General features: G+C 28.1%; 1 protein-coding gene across 1 annotated transcript; it reads right to left on the minus strand.

Moving 5' to 3' along the window:
- On the minus strand, positions 1-4485 carry LOC122515579 (nose resistant to fluoxetine protein 6-like). The gene is made up of 13 exons (XM_043632979.1): positions 4242-4485; positions 3876-4120; positions 3612-3805; positions 3394-3524; positions 2917-3144; positions 2588-2801; positions 1437-1602; positions 1265-1344; positions 1086-1181; positions 783-912; positions 504-678; positions 278-420; positions 1-193 (listed from the first exon to the last, which is right to left on the minus strand). Exons 1-13 carry the CDS (start codon positions 4456-4458, stop codon positions 74-76), a joined length of 2139 nt encoding a protein of 712 aa, XP_043488914.1. The 5' UTR covers positions 4459-4485; the 3' UTR covers positions 1-73.
- Between the last annotated feature and the right edge of the window lie 10497 nt (positions 4486-14982).

The following is a 14982-nucleotide window of genomic DNA, read 5'->3' on the forward strand; positions in this document are numbered from 1 at the left end:
GTTAGCGCACATGATAAAAATATCATTTTTTCTTTAACACTCCAAAAGAAGTATAACTTCAAAAATACTCATGTTATTTGTTTAAGTATTTCATCCCTTCTTTCATCAAGGAAATATACGGCATTTCGAACATCAACGATACCACGTAGGAACATATGTAGCTTACTACTACGTATCCCAAACTTGCCACTACCTGGAAAATAAAATAGAACAACGATAATTGATTAATACTAATTTAATCAATAGGTATAATCAAAAATTAAAAAATAATACATACGTATGTTAGAGCATCGAAGTGAATGGATGTTTCACTTAAAAAATTTACAGAGCTTATAATAAGTGGATGTATCAGAAAGGCTGCGTAAGTCAATCTACTTAATGGTATCAAAACTTTCCACGAAAGAATACGATTCACTATACCTAAAATACGAAATGATCTTATTAGTAAAAATAATGAAGTTATTATATCGATTTAAAGAATTAAATTAAATATTTATTTATACCTCCATTATCTGTAAAACATGCTATTATTACCCATGCTATACTGATTGCCCATACAGTTTTTCCGAGAGCAATGTAAAAGGCAGCAGCTAAAACTGAAATTTTTTTCTCATATAATCCAAAAAGGACTGATAAATTGCATAAACTGCCCAGTATCCAAAACAATATTATTGTTTTCTAAAATCAGTTATATCAACAAAAAAGTCATCATCAACATCATCAAGAAAATAATTTGATTGCAAAGTATTTGTAAGCGTCAAAAGATCAGAAGATTTTTTTACTTTTTTCCATAATAATTTGTGGTTTAATTTTACAACTATATACGCAGCGATGACACCCACTAGGTAAGGTCCTATCCTAATCCATGGTCGAATGTACAATGGTTCAAATACATTGTATTGCTTGTCCATTCTGTAATATGAAAAATCGTCATTTCGTTCATGAATTAACCTTTTCATTAAAACATACTTTTGGATAACTCGACAATCTGTAAAATACTAGCTTATTATAAAGAATTACGGTTTTAAGTAAACTTAAACTATACATTACCGGAAATATGTATAATAATTAATATTTATATTTACGTAGGAATATAATTATAAATGTAGGATATACAGCCAGAAAGAATTATCGATGATATAAACAATAAGCAAAACAAAATAACTGCTACTTTAAAATACCTGTAATAAAATTATGTTCGATCAATTAGCATGATATACTCTTAAAAAGAACCTTTTATAAAAAAAAATATAAGATGCCTTACATTGAAGATAAGAATAACAGAAAATTTACTGTAAGGAAGTATTGCATATCGTTCGCCAAATACCAACTCCAACTCATACACTGCAAAGATCGGTATTGATAAGTAATATTGTATCTATTATTAATTAAATCATAGGAGAATTTATAAAATTGCTATTCACATAGGTCCATACCATATCTTGTAGACTAAAAAAATTTTGAATGTAAAGAATATTTCTCCACCAATATTTCTGACAATTTTCGTGTAAACGTTCCGTTATATAGAAGAGTGATGTTTTACTGTACCACGTTACATTTATCTGCACTAATCCGATAATTATCATAAAAGTAGGTGACAATCTAAAATAGCAGAAGTAGAAAAAATAAGTAAGAAATTCCAAATAATTATAATTCAAATTTTGATCTAATTTATATAAAAATTCATAAATCTTTGATATTCGGATATCCAAGTGAATAAAATTTAATATAAAGTCCAGGTAAATTAAAAAAATATATCTAATAATACGATTAAAATTAGTGATCTCAGAACCGTTTATCCGTTGTCAATTGAGCTTCCATCAAATATAGATAAAGATCGAATTTTCTCGAAATATGCATAATCGTTGTAGTATAAGAATCAATACTCGATCAATGTCACTTACAACGGATAAACTACCCTAAATCGTTTATTTCTAGAACTTTTTTTGTTCTTTCTTAATTAGTCATTTTTTTTCTCTAAGCTTGAAATAAATTCAAACCTCCACCTCTCTGTTTTATACAGGGAAAACTGAAAAACCAATTCTGTAAATTGACCTAATCTTTTCAAGGAATTTTAACACAGCCTTTCTACTTTTCATTGATTGTTACACATAAAATTACTTGAGATTACTTCCTTCACCACCGTACTCTAAAAATTCTTAACAAAAGAAAATCTTTTAAAATGAATAAAACCTTCATAATAATTATACCTTTAATAATAATACCTAATAATAATTCATACCTCTCAGTCAAATTGAAAAATAAATTCTCCTTTCTACAAATTGCGTGGATTTTACACTATGCCTGGCATTCTATAAAATTACTCATAACAAATATATTTAATTTCTTTTATTTTTTTATTAATATTTTGCAATCGGTTATTATAACCCCGTATGTTAGTATGCACATATATAAAGGTCCTCGAACAAAAAATCGTGCTTATGAACAACTAACATAAGGGTCACTATTATAGTTGATATTATTTATATATTAAAAAAATTGTTTTTATTGTCCTCGGACTTGAAAAACTTATGCATAAATTACTTGAATTATGTTAGATATATGAAATTTAAAAAAATGGTCTTACCTAATAAACCTTTTAATGAGAGCGAGAAAATATAATTTTATTACATTTAAATAATTATGCGGTTTACGTATATTCTTGCTCATGTCGTTTTTTAAATACAGGTAGGAGACAAGAAAACCGCCAAAACAAAAAAACGTATCAACTGCAAAGGTCCCATTTGATATTAATTGAGAGAAAAAATCGTCAAATTTTCTTAGAACCAATGACCTATTGTCTTTTTAAAAAAAATAAAATGAAAATAAAATAAATGTAAAAATCTAAATAAAATTACATAAAAAATATGTTAATAGATAATAAATTAAATTTATTCTGAATTATCTATACTTTACCAATAAAATTCTTTGAAAAGTAAAATGGGTGCAGCGAAATAATCCATATCATCGTAAAAAATCTTAATCCGTGTATAACAGAAATACCAGCATCTACAGATTTCATACTAAATATTATTATCGTGTTCGAATATGCGGAAAAAGCTAGGAATATTTTACAAAAAAAACTGTGGTATTTTGACTTTTCCAGTTGTCCTTTGTCATTATCGTTTAGCGTTTGAAGTTCTTCTAAAAAAATAAACGTTTTGATATTAAATTATTATCTGTTTGTCCATATGAATTGACAATAATAATCCTTTCGTTACTATTAACCCAAATACATATCTCACTCATGTAAAGATTTCGTAAAAATTACTAGAACATATAGGAGTATTACCTCATGCTACGACAGGATACGTGCAAATAATTTCTTATCGAATGATAATAGCTCAAAAGTATGTTGAAACCAAAGGATTACAAATTATAAAATAGATATACCTATCGCTAGAGAATTAACATTTTCACGATCTTGAAGACAATTGTCATTTTTCTTCAATCGTTTTTGGTATATCAGGACATCGTAGGCCGTTCCTATTATCACTAATAGGAATGTGAGTACGACTATTACCCTAAAAAAAGGCAACAACAAGAAGACATAATTTTATTGTATATTTAACGAAGGACTATCATAAATGATAAAAGAATTGTTGGTTTACATCATTGTAATGAATGTGCCACTTAATAACCATCGATGGTCATCCATTAGATCTTTTACTTCTACCAACGAAAAATCGGCTGAGTATAGTTCGCCTTTAAAAAAAGTTCTTTTTCTCAACACGTTTTCTAAAAGAATAGAAACTTGATCTTTCGAACAGGATGCTGGTAAGCACATACCGAGTATTATCAAATTCTACGAAAAAAAAATCAAAATATTTAATAAAAATGTTAAAATTGTTATTTTAATTTTTAATAAAACTTACTTCTTCAGGTACTACAATGTGGTATTGTAAAGTGCTATTATGTTGAAAATAAGCAACAAAGAATTTCACTTCAAAAGGTGGAAATTCATCTTCGATATGACGAAATCTCGAATTGTTTCGTAATATCTCTTCCGATAGAAGGAAGGGATTTCTATTTCCGGCATCTTCGCATTGGCTTTTACTACCCAACCAATAATTATTTCCATATATGAATCCTGCCTTTGGCTCGCCGCTCGCATCGATTACTTGATAAAAGAAATAAAATACAAATTTCATGTTTTTGTGGATCGAAATTAATTATTATGTGCAACTCAGGAAGATTAAACCATTTTGGTAGTCGCAAAAAAGATCGTAGATTTCACGTACCTTTTAGGCTCCATAATAACTGCTGATCATTGGCTTCTCGAAATTGAATCAGTTCTTTTCTACATTGAGTTGAATTTAAAAGTTCTGCGTTTGCTAGCATTGCATAAACTGGCAGCGTACGTATCTTCAATTCTCTCGTTTCATTTGCCGTACAATAATTAAGAAAAAAAATAAATGCTGTTAAATATTTCAGCAATTGGACTACTGGACGTGCCATTTTCACTATGTGATGTTGTTCTGATGTACTTTCGTTGTATTTTTTTTGCACCTATATAATACTCATCAAAAAAAATTTATTTTTACGCTACTTTCACCTTTTTGAAAAGTATTCCTTTTTGTTTTTACACTGGATGAGCAATAATATTTCGAGATAATACAAAATAGTATCAGTATAAATATTCAGAAGGAAAGAAACATAAAGTAAAGATAAACGAACGATATTACTTAAGCCTATACTCGAATAATAATGCGCGACGACCGTGAAAAAACTGAGAACATACACTGGGAAGATTTCACACCACCTGACGGAAAAACTACAACTGTTTGATTGCATTTCGAAGGATGTCTTTTTATAATCTATCTCTCCTATAATAACTGCCTCTTACATTTTAATAAATAATATTAACATAACAATTATGAGCGTCATTGTTGACGTCACAAAATCTTTTATTTTAACTAATCCAATCAACCTGCTCGTAGAATTGTTTTTTTCCATTCCGATAAGTTGTTTATGTCAAGGACTCATAGTTTCTTCAATTGAAGAATATTTTTCGTAGTAGAACTTCTTTTACCAGAAACGTTAAAAGAAATGTATTTTCTTGTAAACAATCCTAAATGTTAACAAAGTGTGACAAATTATTTAATATACCTCAAATTAATTTTTTAGTTGTTTGAAAAAAGTTTATATTTTAATCAAAAAACTCGTTTTTTAGGTTCGATCTAAAGACATCATATATATTTTTCCGTTATAATTAATTAAGTTGATAGACTACAAGAGCTCCAAATGATCGGAATAAATTAAAAATAAATAATCGGAATAAATTGAAAATAAATCCGAATGTTAAAGTCAAGAAGCTGATTAAATACGTTTTCTTATTTTCTACAGTAATCTTGTGAAAAAGTAAAATAAAAAAATCATTAAGCTTCTACATTCTTTGCCTACAATAATAAAGCTGTTTCCATCAATGATTTTTTTAAACATTTAGAAGAATTATAAATAGTAATTAAAATGTCCTAGTTTTTGATTTTCTCATTGTGTTTATTGTGTTTCGTCCTTTGTCTGAACAAATTTTGGAGGTTATTAAAACGAAAAATTCCTAGCCGAGTTGACCAATGATAAAGATACCTCAAGATACATTTTCACTGAAAGGATATATGATATTTACTTAATTTACAACGGGATAGGTTTTCTTCGAAAATCATACAACGGTATTTTTTGATATCTATACAGCTATCGCCTTCAACTTTCTATCTTGCTTGCTAGAATCTGGAAAGTCGTACTTCTCCTCAGCTATTCACACTCTAAGATGATACCGGTGCCCTTTATTAAAAAAAGATTTATAAGTAATGGGGGAAGACCGCTACAACTCAGTTGATCCATAGTTATTCAGAATTTGTTTAGTTTATCCAAATCAGTTGGATCAGTATTCAGTTGATCCAGTTGATCCGCACATAATCAGTTACGTAAATTCAAGTCAGTTCAGTTGAGTCATATTCAGAGTTTGTTTATTCAATTATTATTAACAAATTCAGCTAGTTAGTATGGATCAGAAGTTACTGATAGTAACAAACAAATAAATTATCTCATCTTATAAAGCGTTTTATTCTTTCAAAACATTTTATTAGAAAGTTTCCGTTTTAATTTCATTAGAAAGGAGTTTTTTAAATGGTCTACAAAATAGACCAGCTATACCAAACCTGTGACCAGGTCAGTCGTAAAAAGACGTTCGAAACGCATAAGCATTATTCATACATTTTATTGCGTCACCACTAGTTGGTCAATAACAATAAAACTCAATAATACTTTATACAAACGCGATTGTTTTTTTTTCTGTAATCGATCGCTTCTGATATCCATAACAAATATAAAAATAATTAATGAAAATTGTATAAGAGATAATATTTACTTACGATATAATTAAAAACCAATAAACAACTTTGAACTAATGTATTTAAAACAAACTTTCTCGATCAACATTTACTATGTTGATAAGTACCTTATTTACGACATAGAACATTTATAATTAATGAAAGTTGATTTTCATTGGAAGAAATAATTTAAAATGCCAAGTTAATCTGACAGTTTTTAGTCCTTCTGATAAGTATTATAACTCGTCATAATATAGGATCCTCCTTTTACCACCCTGTATAGTAAAATCTCAACAAATAAATTCCAAAAAATGTACAACTGTAAAAACACGGTAATAAGCACAAGTTAATAAGCATAAGTTTATATTATTTTTATCGAAAATAAGAAAAGCGACACTACCATATAACTATTCTTTTTTTTTTTAGGATCATATCCTACCATACAATGGTCTCGATTAAGCAACGTTTACTTTGTCTCTTATTACGCTTTTCGTGGATAAAAAGTAAGATTTATCGAGAGATTTATAGTTATACACGTCTATGAATATGTATACAGAGTGTACCGAATAAACATTATTTAATTTGAAATATTTCCGTCATTGGAGATTGTCCGCGCAAAATCCTTATCTAAAAGTTTCACACCACTTAAAGATCATTCTTGATTATGTATAGAAAATCTTTTTGAGGTTAGGAAAATTTATTTCCACCATTTTATTTGAAAATACAATCCACTATGATGGATTACGAGGAGATCAAAAAGTTAAGAAAAAAGCTAAAAAATCAATATTTTAACATTTAATTTACTTTATATAATAAATATCAAAATTCAATTATTCAATAATTTAACTCTTAAACAAAAAACTTATTATTGTTGTAAAACAATATTTAAATCAATAATATTTCAACAAATGAATTTTGATACTTTATTGTTATCTAAATTTTTTTTAAAAGATTAATTTACCTATTTAAAGTTTTATTGTACTACATTTAAAATACCGTAAAAAAAATAAATTACAGTACGAATTACTGTATAATACATACAGTACAGTACGGTACTGTATAATACATAATGAATAATCAACAAAAGTAAAAATATGTATTGAAACTAACTCAAAGTTCGTGATTATTTAATTCTATTTTTTTTTTAATTTTCGAAGGAAACCTATATATATATATATAATTTACACCCTTAAATCAGTTATTACTGCTGGTCATTAACAAATTATTTCATTGTTGCTGTTCAAATACTTTCTTGAAGCACTGTATATATGTGGGAATGTGAAAATAGTTGAATTATTCAATCGTTCGATGGTTAGAGAGAGAAAATATAATAATTTATATTATTTATACGATTACCAGTGTATGTAATTTAAAAAGGAATATTCATTATTTTACGACGAGAAAAACTAACAAACGTACATGCGCCATTTTTTCTAAATAGATAAATACTAAATGAGAATAAAATGTTCAAATGAAAATTGTCTACGCACACAGGAGTAAAAATTAAAAGTCAAAAAGACGGTTTTTTGTGGTTACTGTGTTACGTAAGTTGAATGGGAAAATAGACAATACATAGAATTTAAATGCGAAAATAAGAGATGACGCAATTTATACTTAGCATTGCATATTATCGGTCTTCTCTTTTTTCTTATTTTCTTACGAATGATAGAATGGTTTGCTATCATACCATTCGTGCCACAAATTAAAATGAGAGCTCTATAATTTTATATATTATATATTATTATTATATTATTTAATAATATTATAATTAAATTGAATCACATTCATTACTAAGAAACTTACCAAAATAATCTTTCTCATAAAGTAATGTTTGCATAAAAATAATCCATATCATCGTAATAAATCTTAATCCGTGTATAACCAGTAAAAAGTATTCTCAGATTGCATATTAAATATCATTTTCGTGTTCGAATATGCGGAAAAAACTAGTAATATTTTGCAAAGAAGACTGTGGCGTTTTAACTTTTCTAGTTGATCCTTGTTATTATCGTTAAGCGTTTGAAGTTTCTCTACAAAAATAAACGTTTTGATATCTAATAAATATTTGTTTGTCTATAAGAATTAGCTATACTAACCCTTTTGTTACAATCACCAATGCGAGGATAGAGTACGTACAAATAATTTCTTATGGAATGATAATAGCTCAAAAGTATGTTGAAACAAAAATATTAAAAATTATTAAATAAATATACCTATGGAATAGCAGTGCATGAATCTGTTAAAAGTTAAAAATAATAATCTTACTTCTAAAAAAAACTAATAATATAATTCTTGTGAAAAATATTTATATTATTATATTATTATATTATTTTATTATAGCATTAAAAAACTTATTCTCTTCGCATATGTGATCAATCATTTTACTGAAAAAGATCGCGCATTATTTTCAATAACGATAAAAAGAAACCAAAGACACTGAAATCATAAAGGATTTGAAAGACATTATCTTCATTTTTTTCATACTGGAAAGAAACCATGAGCATTAATATTCTATCAAAAGAATTGAAAAAATATTGCATCTTAATTGCATATAAATTATTTTCTACGATAATTCATATTAAACTATCATCTCCTGCATGTTTTTGACCAGTATCAGTATACATTTTACTTTCTGTTTCAGTTTTCGAGATTTCTAAAACTAATGCAGAGAAGTGCAATTCCTATAACTGTTGTTACAAAAATGTATTTAAAAGAAAGTATCCATCACAAACAAACGCAGAACGTTGTTAGGCGTAGAGGCTTCGAAAAAAAATGTTTTGTTACACAAAAGAAGTATAACTTCTTACGTGTGTACATAAGTACACACACCAATTTTCTGTTTTTTGAATATTTGGCTTTATCTTAAAAACTAATTAAATTAGGGATATAAAACCTTAAGGATCATTTCTGTTATAACTCTGTTCTGAAGAAGTATGACTATCGACAAAAATTCAAAAAATAGAAATGATCCTAATAGTTACAGACCCATCAACATTCTCTGTATCCTTGGTAAAATATTAAGTTGAGTTATCCTTAACGAGTTAGTACTATTTAAAGCAAAACAATATCTTCATCAATTAACAATTTAGATTCCGCAATAAGAACTCTATCATCTGAAAGCTAATAAGATTCATTGAATTTGTTGTTTATGGGCACAATAACAAGAAACTTTAACCCATGGTCTTATTAGGTTTCAACACGAAGGTCTTGACACAGTTTAATATTCAAGCTCTCTAAGCTAAATTTTATCCCCTCCCCAACTTATAAAAATCTTACTCAGTTTCCTATCCGACAGATCCTTCCATGTCTTTGTAATCCACTACCTCTCCACATTCATCCCTGTTCCCCGTCGTGTAGCCAAAGGGTGGATCCTTGGTTAAATATTATTCAACATCTTCGTCAACGATATTCCTTGTAACCTAATGGATGTAATTGATCTTTTTTTTCTGGGTGAGACAGCCATTCTTACTTCCTTCTTGTTTTACGCATACTTAAAAGCATATTCTGAAACACAAATGAGCCAAATCCACAGATACCATATTTACAAAAAATTTAGTAACAAGTGGTATAAACCATAAAACGGAGAAAATCCGAATAATAGATCCGAATGTCAGGTTTTATCCTTAGGAACGAGTGTTCTAGCCAATCAAACGAGAAACAACAGCCCTCTTAATTCATTTTCACAATGGCCCTAAACCACCAAAACGTGGCTAAAAAATGTGTATGTAGTTCAAAATTTTAATAAGTTAGGATTTAAGGATTTTTGGAGTCGCTGAATATGAATCTAATATTGATGATAAGACACTTCAAAATCGTCAATCGTGCAAAAATATTACAAAATTCCTTAGAACTGGCAACATCCTGAGTAACGAAGAGCAACAAAAATTTCCCTCTCTATTTTGATCATAGCTTAGTCCTTCCTCGATAGACATCATATTTAAACTTATGCAACGAATAAGAAACGCTCACGACCAATAGGGCACGCTTCTCCCTTCCGTAACGCCTACTTTGGGAAGAGACTCCTTTTCCTTCTCCATGAAATTCGTAAACGATCCTTTATAAAGTAGGGCTTCATGATTCTTATTTCTATACTTTCAATCTGCGATACCATCTTGGAATTTTCCGATTGATGCTGCATTATTCGAATAATTTACTTTGACCATTACACTGAGGGAACTCGTTATCGCTCGCGAATATTTATAAGTGAATTATTATTAAATTATATTATCAAATCTTTGTGACCTTTAAATTATTGTTAAACAAATAGATTACATTTATATAAAAATAAGTAAAAAAGGTGATAACAAAATTCACATTACGGCGGAAATTTCTAACTTATCGACTGAAGGATCGCTTGATGGAACGTGTCAATTATCCTTTGGTATGAAAATTTCTTCATTAAAAAAATTAAAAAGCTTTTATTAAACGTGTGAAAAAAATGTAAGGCTTTTGCTTAAACGTGTATCAAATGGACTACAACTTATTCGTAAAATTTAATATATTTACTACAATAACTATAAAATTTACATTTATTGATAAAAAGATCCCTGCCTTATCGATTAATAGAATTAGTTACAAGATACAAACTCTGCAGACATTACATTAAACATTTCCTGCATTAACATTTATAGATATTCATAATTAGTATAATATAATAGTTAACAGTCAAGTCAAATAATCAAATAATTTATAAATCGCAATTGAAAAATAATTTCGTTAACGATAGTTATTACTATTATGAAAGTATTAGTAGTCGAAATAAGATTCAGGTAACATACAATTAAAAAAAAATATAGAATTATATATAATTCTTCTTTTTCCTACGTTACCAAAAACCGTTTGGCATTGTGGCCAATGCCTAGAAGAAGCTTACGATCCCTGAAAGTCACACTTTTCCTATAAAAACTATATCTATATGTTATTATATTATATATTATTTTATATATATTTATATATTATGTAAGATTTTGGTAGATTTATATTTATAATGGTAAAGTAAAGTACTTATTTATTAATAAATAAAGTAAGGTATAATGTTTTTAAGAGATAGAATAGTAAGTATCTATAATCTAAACTAATGGTCTAATGCTACGATATACTAGGTGTAACCCTTTACGTCCGAAAACAACAGTTTTTATTAGTAAGAAACACCCGAACCCGACTCGTCGTTGCCTATCGTCGTCTTTTGTCCCTTCGCCGTCACCCGTTGTCTTACGTACACTTCATTACACTTTTCACTCGTCGTCTCAACCCAAAAACTATTATGGAATGCCACCACCAGTCGTTTCCGTCGCCCACTTAAACCCAACATCCCCTCCATCATCTCCCGTTGTTTCTTGTCATTCCTTCTGGAAACTTCCCGATAATTCCAAATAACGCACAAAGGCTTTTCCTGTATTCCAACGTCGAGAACGTTCAGGAGACTTCGATGTAGCTACACAAAGGCGGCAAAGTCCAGACGGTGTAACCCTAAACTTAAACTAATATTCTTATCTATCACAACGGTCCCTTTCTTTATCCTCGACCGATGCATTCTTTCATTCCTTTCAATCATTCTCTCATTCATACCATTATACATATTAATATTTACACTTCTCAAATACCCCTCAATCCCACATATTATTATAATTATTATATAAAAAAACGACAATTAATTGCGAAAGGATAGCGATAAGTACTGTTCAATCGTTCTGAAAATAATTGACCTAGAGTAGTTTAACCATTGTCAAGTTTTGTTTGTTCGAATATTAATTCTTGCACCACTATGATTACGCATATTTCGAGAACATTCAGTGCGTATCTATATCCGATCAAAGTTCACTTAAAAACTACGAAATTATTCGAAGATATCTTTTCTAATTTTATCACAATTTTATATAGCTTTCGTTCTTTTCTCTATTTTAACTAAACAGAATTAACTGAAGCACATTTTATAGATTGAATGAACCTATCAGGGTATTCTTAAGAATTTTTCTTTATACAAATTGCTTAAAACATATCTGTTGAGAAATGTTAGGTCCACTGTGGTAAAATATATTAACTCATCACCTTATCAGATTCCTTCTATTATTATTTTAACATTATTTAATAATTTATTCTTATGAATTACATATATACTTATATATATATATGGATACACAGAACATGTACTTAGGTTATCTTACTACTCGATACTAGGTTATCTCTGGTACTTGGCCATCTTATCTTCTTACTTCCGTTACGCGTCTTCTTTAAAGCTTAGCTGTTACCGTTGCGCGTACATGCCTAAATACTCACTCTACTTATACTACTTAATACCTAGTATAAGTAGTATGGAAATTACTATTGTCTTAACAGTATCTAATCCAAATAAAATTACTTTTGACTTTTTAATTTACATTGACTGCATTCAATTATATATTTATTTTTATTTCGAAATATAAAGAGTTTATTATTACTCAAAATCAAAAATATAGAAATTTTAAATATGTCTTACTTATTTTTTGTACTTCTACTGTTATAGATTGATACCGACTGACTTTATATTAATCGGATTACAGCAAATGGATACAACGTTGTATAGTAAAACCTTGCTGTTTTTTATAACGGAAGCTTCACATGAAAATTGTTCGAAATATTGGTGGAGAAATATCCATTATATTCAAAATTTTTTTAGTCTACAGGATATGGTATGGACCAATGCTTATAGAAATGTTAAAAATTGGCGTATATATTAATTAGTAATAGGAATAATATTATTTATCTATATGAATATTTGTAGTGTATGACTTGGAATAAGTACTTGGCAATTCACACGCAATATTTCGAGATTATATCTTACCTTTTATTCGTATTTCCCATGTAAAGCAAATAAGCATAATAAGCAAAAAGAGAAGATCGATAATAGGCAATGCTAAGTATAAAATGCGTCATCTCTTATTTTTGCATTTGAATTCTATCTATCGTTTCTTTTCCCATTCAACTTACGTAACCATAAAAAAACCACTTGAAAAATATTTTTTTCACTTATTAATCATCGCTTTTAGTAAACAGCCCATGTACGTTTGTTAGTTTTTCTCGTCGTAAAATAATGAATATTTCTTTTTAAATTACATACATTGGTAATCGTATAAATAATATAAATTACTATGTTTTCTCTCTCTAACAATCGAACGATTGAATAATTCAACTATTTTCACATTCCCACATATATACAGTGCTTCAAAAAAGTATTTGAACAGCAACAATGAAATAATTTGTTAATTATCAGCAGTAATAACTTATTTAGGGGTGTAAATTATATATATATATATATAAGTTTCCTTCGAAAATTAAAAAAAAAATAGAATTAAATAATCACGAACTTTGAGTTAGTTTCAATACATATTTTTACTTTTGTTGATTATTTATTATGTATTATACAGTACCGTACTGTACTGTATGTATTATACAGTAATTCGTACTGTAATTTATTTTTTTTCGGTATTTTAAATGTAGTACAATAAAACTTTAAATAGGTAAATTAATCTTTTAAAAAAAATTTAGATAACAATAAAGTATCAAAATTCATTTATTGAAATATTATTGATTTGAATATTGTTTTACAACAATAATATGTTTTTTGTTTAAGAGTTAAATTATTGAATAATTGAATTTTGATATTTATTAAAGTAAATTAAATGTTAAAATATTGATTTTTTAGCTTTTTTCTTAACTTTTTGATCTCCTCGTAATCCATCATAGTGGATTGTATTTTCAAATAAATTGCTGGAAATAAATTTTCCTAACCTCAAAAAGATTTTCTATACAAAATCCAGAATGATCTTTAAATGGTGTGAAACTTTTTGCTAAGGATTTTGCGCGGATAATTTCCAATGACGGAAATATTTCAAATTAAATAATGTTTATTCGGTACACTCTGTATATATATTCATAGACGTGTATAACTACAAATCTCTCGATAAATCTTACTTTTTATTCACGAGAAGCGTAATAAGAGCGACGTAAAGATTGCTTGATCGAGTCCGTTAAGCATGCAGATATGACTGCAAAAAAAAAGAAAAATAGTAGTATCGATTTTCTTCTTTTCGTAAAAGAAAATATAAAGTTAAGAGTCGTAGTTGCACTTGCTTTGAATATTCTTCACATTTAATGCATTTTCGTGTACCTGTAAGTCTTGCCAGATTTGTATCAATTATGTAATGCTGCAGCGACCGTATTAGATAGTGTTTGGAAGAAACTATTTATAGGTTATATACCATTTTCGGGAGAAGTTTTACGCCTAACCCAAAATATGGTCCTAATTCGTTTTGGAAATATATATTTAGGTATTTTCATGCTGAAAAGATATTAATCCAATTTATTCGTCAAAATAGTTGAACGAATGGATGTGTTACGAGACTTGTTTTCGTGATTGGAATGATCTTTAATAATAACTCAAGAAAAAATCAGAATATATTCATTATTCAAATAAAAAAATATTTATACGTTTTTTTTAACGCTCTCAATAGGTTGTGTAACAATTCCATACGAATATGAGAACGTTCGATTTGTATGAGTTGAAATGTATTGTTTTTTTGTGTTTTTTTTATCTCAATTTCATGTCTACTCGTAAAAGTTTTGTTTATGTATGTTTTTATTTACTTTTGCTAGAAGTCGTGTCTACTGTAACGGT

This window comes from Polistes fuscatus, unplaced genomic scaffold (assembly GCF_010416935.1).
Source record: "Polistes fuscatus isolate 324 unplaced genomic scaffold, CU_Pfus_HIC Scaffold18, whole genome shotgun sequence".
In the NCBI taxonomy this organism is placed as follows: Eukaryota; Metazoa; Arthropoda; class Insecta; order Hymenoptera; family Vespidae; genus Polistes; species Polistes fuscatus.

Bases quoted from the DNA above. Each gene is read 5' to 3' on its own strand.
- LOC122515579 (XM_043632979.1), bottom strand. From the start codon at position 4,458: ATGGCACGTCCAGTAGTCCAATTGCTGAAATATTTAACAGCATTTATT. The intron at 3,806-3,875 runs GTAAGTTTTATT...TTTTTTTCGTAG, and splicing joins ACATTGTAGTACCTGAAGAA to AATTTGATAATACTCGGTAT. The intron at 1,182-1,264 runs GTAAGGCATCTT...ATTTTATTACAG, and splicing joins CTGTTATTCTTATCTTCAAT to GTATTTTAAAGTAGCAGTTA.